The 16,285-nt window shown below is 40.4% G+C and overlaps 1 protein-coding gene and 1 pseudogene across 1 annotated transcript; both read left to right on the top strand.

Annotated features, from left to right (window-relative positions):
* Window positions 1-7,496: 7,496 nt before the first annotated feature.
* On the top strand, window positions 7,497-8,409 carry LOC132011453 (olfactory receptor 51V1-like; annotated as a pseudogene).
* A 4,914-nt stretch (window positions 8,410-13,323) lies between these two features.
* On the top strand, window positions 13,324-14,727 carry LOC132011448 (olfactory receptor 51I1-like). The gene has a single exon (XM_059390035.1). It carries the CDS (start codon window positions 13,324-13,326, stop codon window positions 14,260-14,262), a length of 939 nt encoding a protein of 312 aa, XP_059246018.1. The 3' UTR covers window positions 14,263-14,727.
* The last annotated feature ends 1,558 nt before the right edge of the window (window positions 14,728-16,285 follow it).

Genomic DNA, 16,285 nt, shown 5'->3' with positions numbered 1-16,285 from the left:
GGGATCGAGTCCCGCATCAGGCTCTCTGCTCAGCAGGGAGCCTGCTTCCTCCTCTCTCTCTCTGCCTGCCTCTCTGCCTACTTGTGATCTCTCTCTGTCAAATAAATAAATAAAATCTTAAAAAAAAAAAAATTAAAAAAAAAAAAATAAAACTAAATGGAACAAAAATGAAAACAGAACAGTAAATTTAAATAAACAAACAAATAAATAAATAAATAAACCGGGCAGAGAAGAAACAAATTCACTTCAAGAAATGTACCTTCTCCCATGGCTCCTTGGGACTGCTTCTCTCTTCTCTACACAGCCAAAACCTCTTCAGTTTCTATCCTGGCTATCCTTTGCACTCTTCAGTCACACTGGAAGAAGAACTTGTTACTCTTCCCTAATAGCTGATTTAGTTAGAACACCTCCATGTGTTCTATGGATGTGCCCCTTCTGGTCCTTCTACCACTTTATTTCATTAGTGGAAGCCCTTGACCTCAAACTTGACTCATCTCATCTCTGATTTTACCTTTCCTATGGACTTTCGGACAGTAAGCAGAAGTCAGAGTTTTCCCCCAGGCACCTCAGTGGGGAGATCTTGCATAATAACATGAAACATGGCCAAGTTGCAATGAAGGAAAATATCACAAATATTTATAAGTTATAATCCATTGCTCCGGAGGTTGTGGACCTAAAGCTGGCAGAGAAGATTCCCCATACCGTTGAATAAATGAGTCTCAGCATTGGGATCACTTCCTCACAGACATTTCCCTGAGAGATTTCTCTCCAATATTGGAGCAGATGCTCCCTCCCTCTGCTCCCTCAGAACCCTGCATTTCCCAGTGTAACATCTGAACATCTGTCACATAGTAATGTACTGCTTCATGTCTCAGTTTTGCTTCCTTTTTCACTTTCTCCTTCCTTCCTTCCTTTCCCTCCCTTCTTCCTTCCTTTCTTTTTCTTTCCTCCTTTCCTTTTCCTTTTTTTTTCTTTTCTCTTCTTTTTTCTTCCAGAATGGATTACTAAATTAAGCCCCTTGGAGGAGTTATGCCTTGTTATGTCTTGCCAGTACATCTCCATAAATACAATGACTGGCAGAGAATAGATGCTCAATGAATACATACTATTAATTTCTGGATACATGAAAGCATAAATTGAAATTCAAAGCTAAGAAAGAGGACTTCTATTCTAGGGGAGTTTTTTCTCCTTACACTCAGGAAGCTCAAGAAGACCCCCTTGTGATAGCAACCCTCAAAGAGTGTTCTTCACCATTACCCTAGTTCTGCATCATTCAGTCCTCTGGGCCCCACAGCCCCCTCTGCCACAGATTATTATGACCCAGAAGCGCTTCCTGAGAGTTACTCTTCACGGGTCTGGGGCATGGGAAACCTTGTATATAGTCCAGCAACCCTCCTCTCTGATCCAGGCTGAATAGAAACCTTGCTGGGTCTCTTTGATAAACTCAATTGTCACTTTCTTTTCCATGGGTTTAGGAGTTGAGCAGTTTCTCGGGCCAGAATAACCATATCCTTGCCTCCACACAAGTCAGCTTCTCCTGGCTTTATATTCTAGCATCCCCCATCTCTTCATTTGTTTTAGTTTATATGAAGTCTGAGAGAATTCCTTTGGATGGGAAACAGATGGTTGATACCTGCTAAACTGGTTTCTTATTTATATTTATTTTCTGTTTGCCTGGTCAAAATAGAAAGAGAAATGGTGGTGGCAGCAGACCAGACAAAGATCCTCAGATATAATTGTTCTTGTGAAAGATATTATTAAAAACAGCTAGGAAAGACTGAATTACTCAAAACACAGTGCTAGCCAAATTTCTTATCCATTGTGGAAGATAAAATTTGATCCTTAACCTATAGTATACATAAAAATGTATTAAAGATACAAATGTTAAGAGGAAAACTTGAAAAAAATTTTTTTAATCTCCCCAATTTATTTATTTATTTAATTTATTTATTTTCAGCATAACATTCATTGTTTTTGCACCACACCCAGTGCTCCATGCAATCCGTGCCCTCTCTAATACCCACCACCTGGTTCCCCCAAACTCCCACCCCCTGCCCCTTCAAAACCCTCAGATTGTTTTTCAGAGTCCATAGTCTCTCATGGTTCACCTCCCCTTCCAATTTCCCCCAACTCCCCTCTCCTCTCTAACTCCCCATGTCTTCCATGTGATTTGTTATGCTCCACAAATAAGTGAAACCATATGATAATTTACTCTCTCTGCTTGACTTATTTCACTCAGCATAGTCTCTTCCAGTCCACTCCATGTTGCTACAAAAGTTAGGTATTCATCCTTTCTGATGGAGGCATAATACTCCATAGTGTATATGGACCACATCTTCCTTATCCATTCGTCCGTTGAAGGGCATCTTGGTTCTTTCCATAGTTTGGCGACTGTGGCCATTGCTGCTATAAACATTGGGGTACAGATGGCCCTTCTTTTCACTACATCTGCATCTTTGGGGTAAATACGCAGTAGTGCAATTGCAGGGTCATAGGGAAGCTCTAGTTTTAATTTCTTGAGGAATCTCCACACTGTTTTCCAAAGTGGCTGCACCAACTTGCATTCCCACCAACAGTGTAAGAGAGTTCCCCTTTCTCCACATCCTCTCCAACGCATGTTGTTTCCTGTATTGCTAATTTTGGCCATTCTAACTGGTGTAAGGTGATATCTCAGTGTGGTTTCAATTTGAATCTCCCTGATGGCTAGTGATGATGAAAATTTTTTAAAAAATAAGAGAGAATGGAAATACAGTACTGAAATACAGTAAAACAGAATACACCAAAAACAAAGAGACAACACAAATCAGACTCAGAGGTGAAATCTGCAATATGTATCTATATGAACAACTGATGTTTAATGTTCAGAATATGTGAAGAACCTCTTTAAGTTAGTAAAAAATTTAAAAGACAGAAAATCCAATAAGAAATTAAGCAAAGATAGGAATAGGCAATGCACCTACACAAAAAACAAATATGCCAATAAATATCTGAAAACACGTTCATCTTGACAAGAAATTTGGAAAAGAAATAACAAAGAGATGCCATGTATTTCACCAATAAATTTAGGAATACTGGAAAAAATACATATCATAAATATAAATATACACACATATATACACCCACATTCACACATATTTTCAAACATATATGCAGGAAAAATTAAAAACTATGTGGAGATTGGTAAACTCTGAAAAAAGCTCTAGGGAAAGAAAGAAATAAATCAAGTGAGCCATGTTACATGGAAGGTTTTAATTCTATCAAAAAAATAGAGGCAAAATCTGAGGCAAATAAGCAAAATGTTAAGATTTGTTAAAACTGGGTAAGCCTAGAGATGTACACTTACTCAGGTGGATATTATATCATTCTCTATATTTTACAATTAAAATAATCTCCTATTTAAATACAAACAAAAGTACAAAGTGAAATTTTAAAAGGAACCAAATTCTAAAACTGGATATAAATGTTCTTGTGTTTGTGTGGTATCCTGTGTGCGTGCTTGTGTGTGCACGTGCGTGCATTTGGAAGGCCTTTGGAATCCCAGCTGTTTAGGCTTAGGAGGCCCTAAGGAGCACTAGAGTCTTTCCAGTCCTAAAGTCAGGCACCCCTTTTACATGGGTTCCATTCTGAGCTTTAACGGAAGTCCAATAGCAGGCTACACCACAAAATAGCAGCTGTGAGTCTCAAAATGGTTTTCCCATACTGAATGGAAGGCATACTGAAGAAGAATGTAGAATGTGGATTTAGATTACAGTTTAAGTCCCATTTTTACCACTTATCAACAAATAGGTCACTACCACCTAAATTTCTTTTCAAAATGAGAAAATACAAACAGATAATGATATTTTTAAAACTCCTACCTTTCTGGAATTTAAAATACAAATTAAAAATTTTAATCTTGTTAATAAACAAATATTAAAAGTTCATAATCAGGCATGAAGTGAAAAAGGGATTTCCATATACTTGTGTGAGAGCATAATTCGATTTGTCTTTTATAGAAAGCAAGATGCATTGAAAGACTTAAATGTATTCAGATCCTGTGTCTCAGAAGCACGACTTCTAGAAATCTATCCTACTGAAATAACTGTAAAGGAAAAATAAAGTTTTTAGAATGTACACTCCCTGAGGATGAGGATTTATCTTTTTTCTGTTTGGTCACAGAGTTACCTCAGCACCTGTGCTCGTGCTGGACCTCCTCTCTATTCAAGACAAGGGCCTGCATTGCTGAAAGAAGTTCAAGTAAAAACAAACAAACAAAGAAACAAACGAAAAAACTACACAATCACACAGCTTCTCTTTAACTTCTTTGGTACAGAAGTGAACTCCTTTAGTTTTAAGGTCATAGAACTACTTTACTCATGCAGTGTCTATGTTTTCAACCCTTTAAGCCCCCTCTTCAGTAAAACAAAACAAAACAAAACAAAACTAACAAATCTACAAAACAAAACTCACCAAAGCTAGATTTGTTCACACATATGACAATATTTGGTGTAAACTGTGTGGCCCATTCACCAGCACTGATTCTATGCTCCCACATGCAAAGCTCTTTACAAAACTGTCATGTTTTTTAATATCCTTATGCCTCCCTAAGACTTCAAAGCTAGCATTGTGTTTGTAAAATACATATTTTTATGTAATTAAAATATGTTTTTCAGGTACTTGAAATTCACGTGATTTTATAATGTCTTGCTTTGTGTCAACTCTGAGACTTCGTTGTTTCCCTCACTATCTGGAATGTTGGATCCAGTGTGAGAGTCATTAGTAAAGAATACCTGTTAACATCTTTATAGTTCCTGTAAATCTTTTTGGTTTTTTACTCTGTCAGGAAAAGTTAGTCATTTTTCAAATTTATCTCCTGCAAAAGACAAATGACTTTCTCAAAAGCAGAGATCGTGTTTTTGTTGTTGTTTTTGTTTTGTTTTGTTTATCTTTGCACTTAAGTATATGTCCCCAAATTTGTAGATATTTGCTGAATGAATGAGCATGAGTAACTACCTGGTGGGGAAGAGAGTCTCAAAGGGAGGCTAGATGGAGGAAAAGAGGATCACAGAGAAGAAAACTAAGGGTCAACCAGTAAATTTTCTTACAACAATAACAGCTAGTGGGAGAAGAGAATGAAGACTCATCTGATTGACAAAGTACTTATTGGTGGTACTGAAGGGTCACTAAGTTTCCATCAAAGATAAATGGAGTGCCCAATGACCAAGTTCTGGGAAGACACTGATCCCTCTTTGGTGTTTACAGATCTACATCCATCTAAGGAGTTTCCTCTGAGGGCTAAGACCCAAGGGAAGAGGACAGAGAGCCATATAACTGCCATTGCAGCAGATGCAGATGGGCATCCTGATTGAGTCAGAAGAGGCTGGGGCAGGAAGTGAGAAGTGCTGCAGGACTGGGGGAAGAAGCCACAGAAAACAAGGACCAGTAAGTTGTTGCAGATGGGCAGAGGCAGCCAATGCAGTGACCTCTCTGGTACCTCTTATCTAAAAAGTCTATAAGTAGGGTGATGGGATAGGGCAACTTCCAGCATTATGGCCATCTGCAGTATGTTATCTCCCTGTGACCTTTTGGATTAGAAACAGACCAGAATTTGTTCCTGGGTGTTTATTTGCAAACATGGCAGCTTCCTGGTTAGGATATGAAACTGGCCCTGGTACATGGCAGGCAGGGAGAGACTGAAGAAAGAGGCAGTTCACTCCAGATTGGTAGATGGCAGGTCTGGTAAGCAAGGGAACTTATATACAAGGCATGTCTTGGACACCACAAGAAAAGTAACTCTCTGCATCCACCACCAGAATCTTAACTTGGTTCAGCCACATATACCATCCAGATGGGCTCAACTTCTTTATTTTACTGATGAGGATACAGAAGCAAGATTATATCAGACACCAAGATCTAGAATAGAAGGGCTTCTCTTATGAGCGTCTCGCCAGGTACCCCGGTTTTTAATTTTTAATAAACTAGTTTGAACAAGGAACAAGCTTTGTCATTACTCCTTCTGTTTCAAGGTACACTATTGATCTGCTTTTTTTGCAACACCTATTTCAGAAATACTACTCTAATAAGTTGCCCTGATTCATTAAATCTGTATCAGTTCTCCAGCTTGATTTTGGAGGAGAGATAACCTTTAAAAACAGGGAGATGAAGGAAGGAGGAAAAAAGGAAAAGGAAAGGAAGAAAGAGAAAGAAAAGGAAAGAAGGAGGGAAGGAAGGAAAAAGGGAGGGGGAGGGAGAGAGAAAGAATGAATGAGAGAAAGAGGAAGGAAGGAAGGGAAGGAGGGAAAAAAAGAAAGAAAGAAAGAGGGGAGGAAAGGGAGGAAGAAAGTAGCAGACATGTCAGTGGATTCTCAAATTTGATTTGGAAAATAATGAAATTCCTGGGTGCCTGGGTGGCTGAGTCAGTTAAGTAACTGACTCTTGGCCTTAGCTCAGGTCATGATCTCATGGGTCATGAGATTAAGCCCCACGTTGGGCTTCCCACTCATCAGGAAGTCTCCTTAAGATTCTCTCCCTTTGGGGCACCTGGGTTAAAGCCTCTGCCTTCAGCTCAGGGTCCTGGGTCCTCATATCAAGCCCCGTGTTGAGCTTTCTGCTCAGGAGGGAGCCTGCTTCCTCCTCTCTCTCTCTGCCTCTCTGATCTCCATCTGTCAAATAAATAAAATCTTAAAAAAAAAGATTCTCTCCCTCTGCCCCTTCCCCTATGCACACCCTCTCATGCGCTTTGTCTCTAAAATAAATAAATAAATAAATCTAGAAAAAGAGAAACAAAGAAAGAAAGGAAAGAAGTTAGGAAGGAAGGAAGAAAAAAAGTAAGGAAGAAAGAAAAAGAAAATAAATTCCAGGAATTAAAGGTAGCAGCTCCAAAGATATAGATAGTGTAGGATGAATTAGTGTGACTTTCCAGGGACCTGAGGTGTTTGAGGGATGAGATACTGCAGAGTGAGTCATGGTTCTTTAAAGGGGTTGAGTTTGGAGAAAAGCAGCATATCTCTTCTCCTGATCCTAGGAACATGTGGGCAGAATCTCGTAATGGCAATAAGGATATAAAGTGGAGAACAGACTGAATGAAGAAGCTCTCTACATGCATTCTTGACTTGCTTAGACAAATTAGATAGAATTTATTCTACAGGAAATGTGTGAAGGGGTAGGGTCATACAATTTGGGAGTAACAGAATTCCAGAGAATCAGAGTATTCTGTTAAGGTCAAGCTCTATCTTTCACAACTGGTTAAGAACAAAAGTAGAGAAAACGCTTTGAGGCTCACTATCATGAAGTAAGTAAAGGTTTGGTTGGGAATAAGAGAAAGAAGGGGGGAAGCAGGAAAAGGACAGGTTGCTTGTGTGGGCAGTAGTTAATCAAGAGGTCACTGAGTTTACAGTGTGCAGAGAGGCCCAACCGGCCCCCAGGGGACTGGTGTTCAGTGATAGGAGTGCTCATGCTTAATGGCCTAGTAACCCTCAATATATTACCACCTTTTCCTAGAATGAATAGACTTGAGAATGAGGACATCTGCTCCACCAAATGACAATGCGAGCATCTCTATATATCTGCTGACAGGCTCCCCAGGCCTGGAATGGGCTCACCGCTAGATCTCACTACCCATTTTTGTAGGACACTTGATGGCCCTCATCAGTAATGCTAGCATCTTGCATCTGGTACAAACTGACTCTTCTCTCCAGCAGCCCATGTACTACTTCCTGGCCATCCTGGCTGTGACAGAGTTGGGCCTGTGCATGTGTTGGGCCTGCTGTGGTTTGATGTCCGGATGGTGGGCCTGGTGCCCTGTGTTCTGCAGCAGTACTTCCTTCACTCCTTCTCCTTCATGGAGTCAGCCGTACTCTTTGCTATGGCCCTGGACCCCCTGGTAGCCATCCGGTTCCCACTGCACTATGCATCTGTGCTCACCAGTCCTCGTGTGGCACTGGCCAGGACTGTGGTGGGTATACACAGTGCCACCATCACTGCAGCCCCCTCATTGAACCTGCTGAAGTTTGACTACTGTCCTGCCTTCACCAGGACATGATCCACCTGGCCTGCTCGGACACATGCTTCAACAAACTCTATGGGCTGTGCATCATCATGCTGGCCATCAGCTCTGATGGCCTTTTCATCCTGATCTCTTACTCTGTCATCCTCCGCACTGTGCTGGCCATCACCTCTGCCAAGGAGAGGCTAAAGGCCCTCAACACTTGTGTCTTTCACATCCTGGCTGTGCTCTGCTTCTATGTGTCTGTGCTAGCCCTGTCCTTCGTGCACAGATTTGGGCACCACACTTCGCCCGTGGTGCACATCCTCATGGGCACTATCTCCGTGCTCTTCCCGCCCCTGATGAACCCTATTATCTATAGCATCAAGACCCAGCAGATCCGCAGGGCCATCCTCAAGATGGTTTCACTGGGGAAGATACAGTGAGACACTGGCAATGAACTATAGTGATTCAAAATAAGGAATGAGTTAATGCTTCTTTATTAAGCCTTCATACCACAGAGCAAGTTCTGTTTACCCACTTTAGTTTGACTTGACTCTACTGTTAAATCAAAAAAAGTCTATGCTCATTACTATGCATGTATATACTTATAAATATACACCCACTACTTTCTTACATTAAAAAATAATTATAATTTTTTTTACTTAAATGTTAACATGCTCAAAGTGATTTTTGTATTTGCTCCTCTACTGATTTGGTAGAACTCTAATTCCATAATAATATCATTAGTGATAAGTTACTCTGATGATGTGGAGACTTAAATCTTCACTTCAGATTCTTTGGATTAACAAATGAGTTTAATTTCTTTAAACAAATGAGTATATTTTTTTTAAAATATAATAATTCTATAATATACACTTATCAGGGATAACTTTAGTGTGTATCTAAGGGGAATTTTCCAATGTTGCATTTTTGGTCCATATCATAGTCTGGGACAGAACTAAGTCCAGGGGAGGCATAAAAGCATAATTTATAGGATGCCTGGGTGGCTCAGGCATTTAAGTGTCTGACCTTTGATTTTGGCTAAGATTTTGATCTCAGGGTTGTGAAAATGAACCCTAAGTCTGGCTCCACATTGTGCATGGAGTCTATTTAGGATTCTCTCTTCCTCTCCCTGTGCGACCCCAACTTATGTGTGCTCTCTCTCACTCTCTCTCTCAAAACAAATAAATAAACAGACCCTAATTTATAACCAGGATGAGAAAAAAAGGGGTTGACAGTGTGTCAGATCTGTAGGTAGTGATATGACAGAAGTATGTCCTTGAGTCAATAACCTAAGGAAAGAACCCCCAGATCCGAGTGCAAGATGCAAACTCAACAGGTCTCTTAGATCATATTTTGCCTGTTTCAGTACAAGGCAATTTCTGCTGTCCCCAAAGTACACAGTAATGTCACTGACCAATAAAGTTTAGGATATAAGACAATTATCAGAATATTTTAGAAGTATCTTTAAGAAACCACGTACTATCATACAATACATAAATTATAGAGAAATGCAAGACATTTGTGCACATATACAGACATGAATGGATATTCACTTCCACCTTATATTCAGATATGAGGGTCCTTTCCTTGGGTTAGTGACTCAAGGATACACCTCTGTCATATCAACACCTACATGAATGTACGTTCAATAGTAAATAAATTTGTGGGAAGATATACATGCTCATAGATTCATGCAAACTTGCAAATAGAATTCTACATGAGGGTATGTGGATATGCATACATCCACACACACATGCACACACATGCGCACACACGTTTTCAGATGCACATTCACATGAACTTACACACTTGCAAATGCACATACAAGTATGCTCACATAGGCATGTATATCCACACACCCACACACTCATGCACATCTTGTGTATTTTCTTAGAATCTGACTTCTCTCTACCCCAGAAGGCATGTCCTGGGCTCCTCTGCTCTTGGCCCAACTATTCCTACAGGATGTAAATTCTTCTGAGGCTGATTTGCCTGTGTCACCCAAGGGACTGACTGGCAAAATTGAGGGAATGAAAAGGCTAGTTCTGAAGTCATGATAACTAAGAAGGCCAGTCAACTCCTGCGTCCAGGTAGTGAGCTGGAGACCAGGTCTGAGACCAGCTATCTTGAAGGGCTGGTGGGTCTGCATAAAGGATGAGTGAGTTGGCCTGAAAGTCCAGTCTATGGGATGAGGAGGATGGGAAATCTGTTCAGGTGAGCAGAACCTAGGGTTTTCCTTCAGAGATGCAGCTTATTTCCAGCACGGGTTTTATGTTCCCCTTCCCTCATATCATGAAAAAGACCCCTTCTGGTAGGACACAGTCTTTTATCCAGAAATCCTCACTGTGGCAGAGAAATACTTGATCTCTTTTATTCAACCTTTCTCTGTTGATTCAGGAAAACTGGGGCAGGAAAACCTCCATTTTGTCCCCAAATCCAAATCTTTGAAAACGAGATATGTAATTCCTTTTTAAATCTTTGTTTCTTAAACCTATTCACTCTCCTCTCCTTTACCTTCCATGCCCATCAATAGTCCCCGTCCTCTCCATCCCAGGCAGGCAGCCACAGAGCCTGTCGGGCCTGGTCAGTCTTAAACCCAGCTCCTCCCTGACCTGTGCTTTTCAGGGTCCTTCCTCCCCATCTAGCTTACTCATCACCTCTCCCATCCCATTTGTTACCATGGTCTTCCTTGTATCTCTTTTGTTCAAGCTTCCTTTCTCTCCTTTTTAACTACAGTTTTACCAGTGTGATTTGGCAAGTCACTTAAAATGCCAATTCCTCATTCTCCAAAGTTGTAATATATGTTTGAATAGGTCGTTTTGAGTATTTTGAGGATAAGTTAGATCACCTCTCTACAAAGATAACATAGGGCACCCTTCCACAGTACTTGATACATCATACTAAATCAAGGTGTTTTTTTTCCTTGTAAATTCTAAGTAAAAATTACCAAATTCTAAGTAAGAATTACCTTTTCCCTACCAAATGTCAGGCTTTAACCTCTTATTCCAATATTTCCCTCTCAATGCACACACCTCTTTCATTAGCATCAATCTCTGATTTCCTACAATAATGGATTTTAAGTAGTTAAATTTTAATTACTTAAATTCCTACACAGCGAAGTAAAAGGGATATTCCATGATTTTTCTGCCTTCAATGAGGCTCTCATTTGATAGAAGAAGACAAAATTCTTCCCTGGCTTCCTGCCCCAAGCTCCCAGCCTAGACTAAATCACCATACATCAATATGTACCTTCTTTATTGTTCCCTGCCTCCCTGTACCCCTTCCCTTTTATTAAGCCCTGGTGACATGCTCAAAATATAGGCTCCATGTCTTCTTTGGAAGAGCTTATGAACAATTAGGAGAAGGCACACAAAAATCTAAACAGAAACACAGGGGACAGAGTGATAGATTAGGGGAAGGTGCTACTGCAGAAAGTGGTTAACCACATGCCCAAATGAGAAAGACATCACAGGATTGACATCTGAAGCAGATGCTCTCAAACAACAGTGCAGGTTGTATTTGTTTTTTGTTTTAAGATTTTTATTTATTTATTTATTTATTTGTCAGAGAGAAGGAGAGCAAGCACAAGCAGGCAGAGTGTCAGACAGAGGCAGAGAGAGAAGCAGGCTTCCCACTGTGCAAGGAGCCCAATGCTGGACTTGATCCCAGGACCCTAGGATCATGACCTGAGCCAGAGAGAGGCTTAACCAACTGAGCCATTCAGGCGTCCCGGCATTTGTTTTAAAACACAACTTTTAGTTGAGCTATATGCTGAAGTACTTAAGAAAGGGAAGGCAGAAAAGAAAAACAAAGTAAACAACAACAAAAAGCAAAACAAAAGTCATAAGAATGACCAGGATGGAAAAGAGGAGTTAGGGTGTGTCAGGATTTGCAGACAAGTCAAGTTAAGCAGGTAGATTTCACAGGCGTTTTGTTGTCATTAAGAAGTGTGCCATTCAAAAAGGATGTCTGCATGGGATGTAAAGATTTTCCTTTATCTTAAACAGTGCAAGGGAACAAAAATCACCATTCCTCTTACTATTTTAAATTGATGGATGACGTTCAGATGCCACTGACTTCCTCTCCACCAAACCATTTTGAAGTGCCAGGGGCACCAGGCATTTTAAAATCAGTTTCCTATATAGGTTGGCTTTCCAGACAGGCTTTCAGAAGTCATCAGCACTATTGAAGTGGACCATCATGAATAAAAAGACTTGTTTGGGGGTGCCCGGGTCAGTTAAGTGTCTAACTTTTGGTTTCAGCTCTTGGTTTTGGCTCAGATCATGATCTCCGGGTCATGAGATCAAGCCCTTTGTCAGGCTCCACACTCTTCAGGGAATCTGCTTGGGATTCTCTTTCTCCTTCTGCCCCTCCCCCAGTTCTCTCCCCCTCACTCCCACACTCCACCCACAACCAACCAAATAAATAAATATATAAATAAGAAAAAATCTTTTAATAAAAAGTTTTTGTTTTTATATGTGCAGTTTCAAAAACTTGGTCTGAAGGGACAACTCTGGGACTACTGCCCATCTTTCCCATAGACCACAGTAAGTATTGTTTAAGCATAATGTGTGTGGATTGACAATGGGAAAGCAATTCTCCATTGGGCAGAATACTTCTTTCCATTAATAGGAATTCCAGTGGGCAAAGTATTTCTCTTCATTAACCTTTGTGTGCTCTACCCCACTGTGGGTAAAAGCCAAAATGATCATCCAGAAGGCTGTAGAAAGAACATGGAGACCATTTTAGAGCTGTTTTATCTGGTAAAACTACATAAGTCTGTGTCTCCAGTGGAGAACATTCTTCAGTGCTGCTCGGAGTGGCAGATATGGGCATTTAGAATCTTTATCTCCTGAGCAATTCTCTATTAACTTTGAAGTAGTTTTATTCTAACCCCTGTACCCAGTGATTACTTAAAATCCAACATTCTTTAACAGGGAATTTAGAGAATGTCTGACAGATTATAGCTTTCTTTGTGTTAGTGTCTTTCCAATGATGTCTTTTTAAAACTACACAATGCCATATCTTGATAAAAACATGGAAAACATTCAATTCCTACCAGATAAACACAGTGAAACCACAGTGGAGATTAGTTTTAAATATGAGTGATAAAATATTCTACCAGATTCCCTTATTCTAGAGATAAGCTTATTTGCAAGTATGACTCCACATTTTTGTTGCCCATCAAAGACCAAAAGGAACTGGTCATGAATGAGAGGAGGGACCTAAGTTGGCAGATCATATGAGGCAGAGGAAATTGCAGGCTCTCTTAGCTTCTAATAACTTCATGTGTCTCACCCCAGGTTGTGTCTCTGGCACCCGCCTAGGTCAAAATACTCAGACTCCATAGGAAAATGTTCAACAGCAGTAAATTCAACCCCAAATATTTCCTGCTAACTGGTCTCCCTGGTCTGGAGGCCCTGTACCCTTGGTTTATCTTCCCATTCTGCTCCATATATCTCGTGGCATTTGTGGGCAATAGCCTGGTCCTGGCAGTGATCAGGAAAAACACCATTCTGCACCAGCCGATGTACCTTTTCCTAGCTATGCTGGCCTTTGCAGAACTTGGTGTCTCTGCATCTACCGTGCCCACAGTGTTGGGCATCTTCCTTTTTGGTGCCAATGAGATCTGCTTTGAAGCTTGCCTTTTGCAGATGTTCTCCATACATTCATTTTCCATCATGGAGTCTGGAGTTCTGCTGGCCATGTCTGTGGACCGCTTTGTGGCCATCTACAAGCCACTGAGGTATACCGCCATCCTGACCAGATCCCGTATTGCTGCTGCTGGTGATACACTTGGACTGAAGAGTGTGATACTTATGTTCCCACTGCCCTTCCTCCTGAAACGTCTGCCCTTCTGTGGCCACAACGTCCTCTCCCACTCCTACTGCCTTCACTCAGATCTAATCCAGCTGCCCTGCGGAGATACACGTCCCAACAGCATTCTGGGGCTTTGCATTGTTACTTCCACTTTTGGGCTGGACTCGCTTCTCATTGTCCTCTCTTACGTACTGATCCTCTACACGGTGCTGGGCATTACCTCTGGGGAGGGGCGGCGGAAGGCCCTTAACACATGCGTGTCACATATCTGTGCCGTGCTTGTGTACTATGTGCCCATGATCAGCGTGGCTCTCGTGCACCGCTTTGTGAAGCATGCAGCCCCTGCGATCCGTCTACTCCTGGCCAATGTCTACCTTCTGGTGCCTCCTGTGCTCAACCCCATCATCTACAGTGTTAAGACAAAGCAGATTCGTCAGGGGTTAATCCAACTCTTTCTTCCAAGAAAGCAATAACGGGGCTAAGGCCAGTGAGATGTCATCCATGAGCCAGTCCTTTTCATCACCAAAAGTGGTCCAGGGAAGCACAGGACGCTCATCACCTTCTCCAAGTTAGAAAGCTTGATAAGGCTGCATGTTGATGAATGTATTGAGAATTCATATTTCATACATAAGAGGTCATAATCTAAATCTCTATTGTATAGTATTTTGTCAGCTCCTTTGTTACACGTGTCAGCTTAAAAATGCATCTACTCTTTCATCCAGAAATTCCAGTTCTTAGCACTGCCCTAGATTTATACTCTGAAATTTGTTTATGAACAGAGAGACTTGAATAAGAATTTACACTTCAGGGGTGTCTGGGTGGCTCAGTTGTTAAACATCTGCCTTCGGCTCGGGTCGTGTTCCCAGGGTCCAGGGATGGAGCCCCGCATCGGGCTCCCTGCTTCTCCCTCTCCCACTTGCCCTGCTTGTGTTCCCTCTCTGGCTGTCTCTCTGTCAAATAAATAAAATCTTAAAAAAAAAAAAAGAATCTTCACTTCAGCAATGTTTGAAATAATATAATAGTAATAATAAAAAGAATCCTGACTGGCCATCAATAAGTAAATAGTTAAATGACTTGATATCAGCCCACAAAGGGAGTATTCCACAGCATAAAAAAAGACAGATTGATAAGCATTCAAAGTTTAAACAAGAGATAGCAAGGTGCACACTCACATATTTGATAACACTTTTTATAAAACAATTTAATCATATAAATATCAGTTTATGTATTCAAAAATACATGCTACATTGATAATAATAATAGCTTCTTTTGGTAGAGACTGTGATAGTGAAGAGAAGAACAAATGGAATTCTTCCTTGACCTATTTTAAAAAAATAAGGCATTCCATATATTCCTTCATTATAAAAATATACAGTTATATGTATACAGCTGTGTGCGTATATATATATATATACACACACACACACACACACACACTAAAAAACTGTTCAAACCTTAGAACAATTAAAAGCAAACTAGATACTAAGAACAAAGCCCTAAAATTGAGAATAAGCCCAGAAGGAATAATTTTGTAAATCAGGAATCTGTATTGTTTTTGAGGAATATGAAGGGAGGAATAGAACTAATTCTTCCTCCAAAGCCTTCATTGAAAAAATCTATTGACATGGACATTGAGATGAGAAGTGAAAAGTAGAGAGCACAATTTGCTAATGCTAAATATGCTTAGTCATCCTGAGAATTTGAAATGTGAAATTCCAGAAGATGTGCTAAGTTGAAGTCTTTGCACCTGGAGTATTAGTAGGGAAACATGGGAGGGACGGATTCTGAGAGGTGTGTTTTCCTTGTAGGGACCTGGATTTACAAATGTCTCTCTCCCTCTCATGAGAGGAGCTGTTCCCCCACTCGAATTCTTGTTGTTTGTCTCATACCGTACATCACAACTGTAATCAAGTAATTGTCTTTATACTGTTTTGCACTGTTTTATTTTCCTACATCCAGTACATATTAAGTCCAGTAAGGTAGGACGATGTCTTTTTGTTCACTCGGAATATACTATTTGATAAATGCTTGGTGATGAACAAATTAATCATTGAGTGAATTAATACAAGTCAACAAATACTTCCTTGACCTTGTAATTTTCTGTATGCATGAATCCCATTTGATGACAATGTATCCCTAGTATTCTTTCTTTCCCCTCTGTTTTCTGCATTGACTACCATTTTTCTCCCACTCTTACTTTTTCAGGTTCTCTTTCTAAAGTCAAAAGATATGCTCCTGGCAGATGCTAAGCCCTTTAATTTCTTGGTAAAACATCAGTGGTCTCAACGCAAAATCCATCCTCAGTCCCAGCACATGCGTTTAATTAAACATTCCCAGTAACATTTGGGAGACTCTTGGCAAATGCATGTGTGGTTTAATCTTAATCATATATAAAAAAACTATGGTAACATTTTAGATACGGTATGTGAGATATGATTGCATTTGGAAGAAAGTTTGAAAATAGGTTTGGTTTTGCTTTTGTTTTAGGTTGGTTGG

Source organism: Mustela nigripes, chromosome 1 (assembly GCF_022355385.1).
Source record: "Mustela nigripes isolate SB6536 chromosome 1, MUSNIG.SB6536, whole genome shotgun sequence".
NCBI lineage: Eukaryota > Metazoa > Chordata > Mammalia > Carnivora > Mustelidae > Mustela > Mustela nigripes.
The sequence above is the reverse complement of the archived record's forward strand: the minus strand, read 5'-3'. Positions and strand labels throughout refer to the sequence as shown.

What these genes read in the sequence shown, in the direction of transcription:
- LOC132011448 (XM_059390035.1), top strand. Translation starts at nt 13,324, where the DNA reads ATGTTCAACAGCAGTAAATTCAACCCCAAATATTTCCTGCTAACTGGT.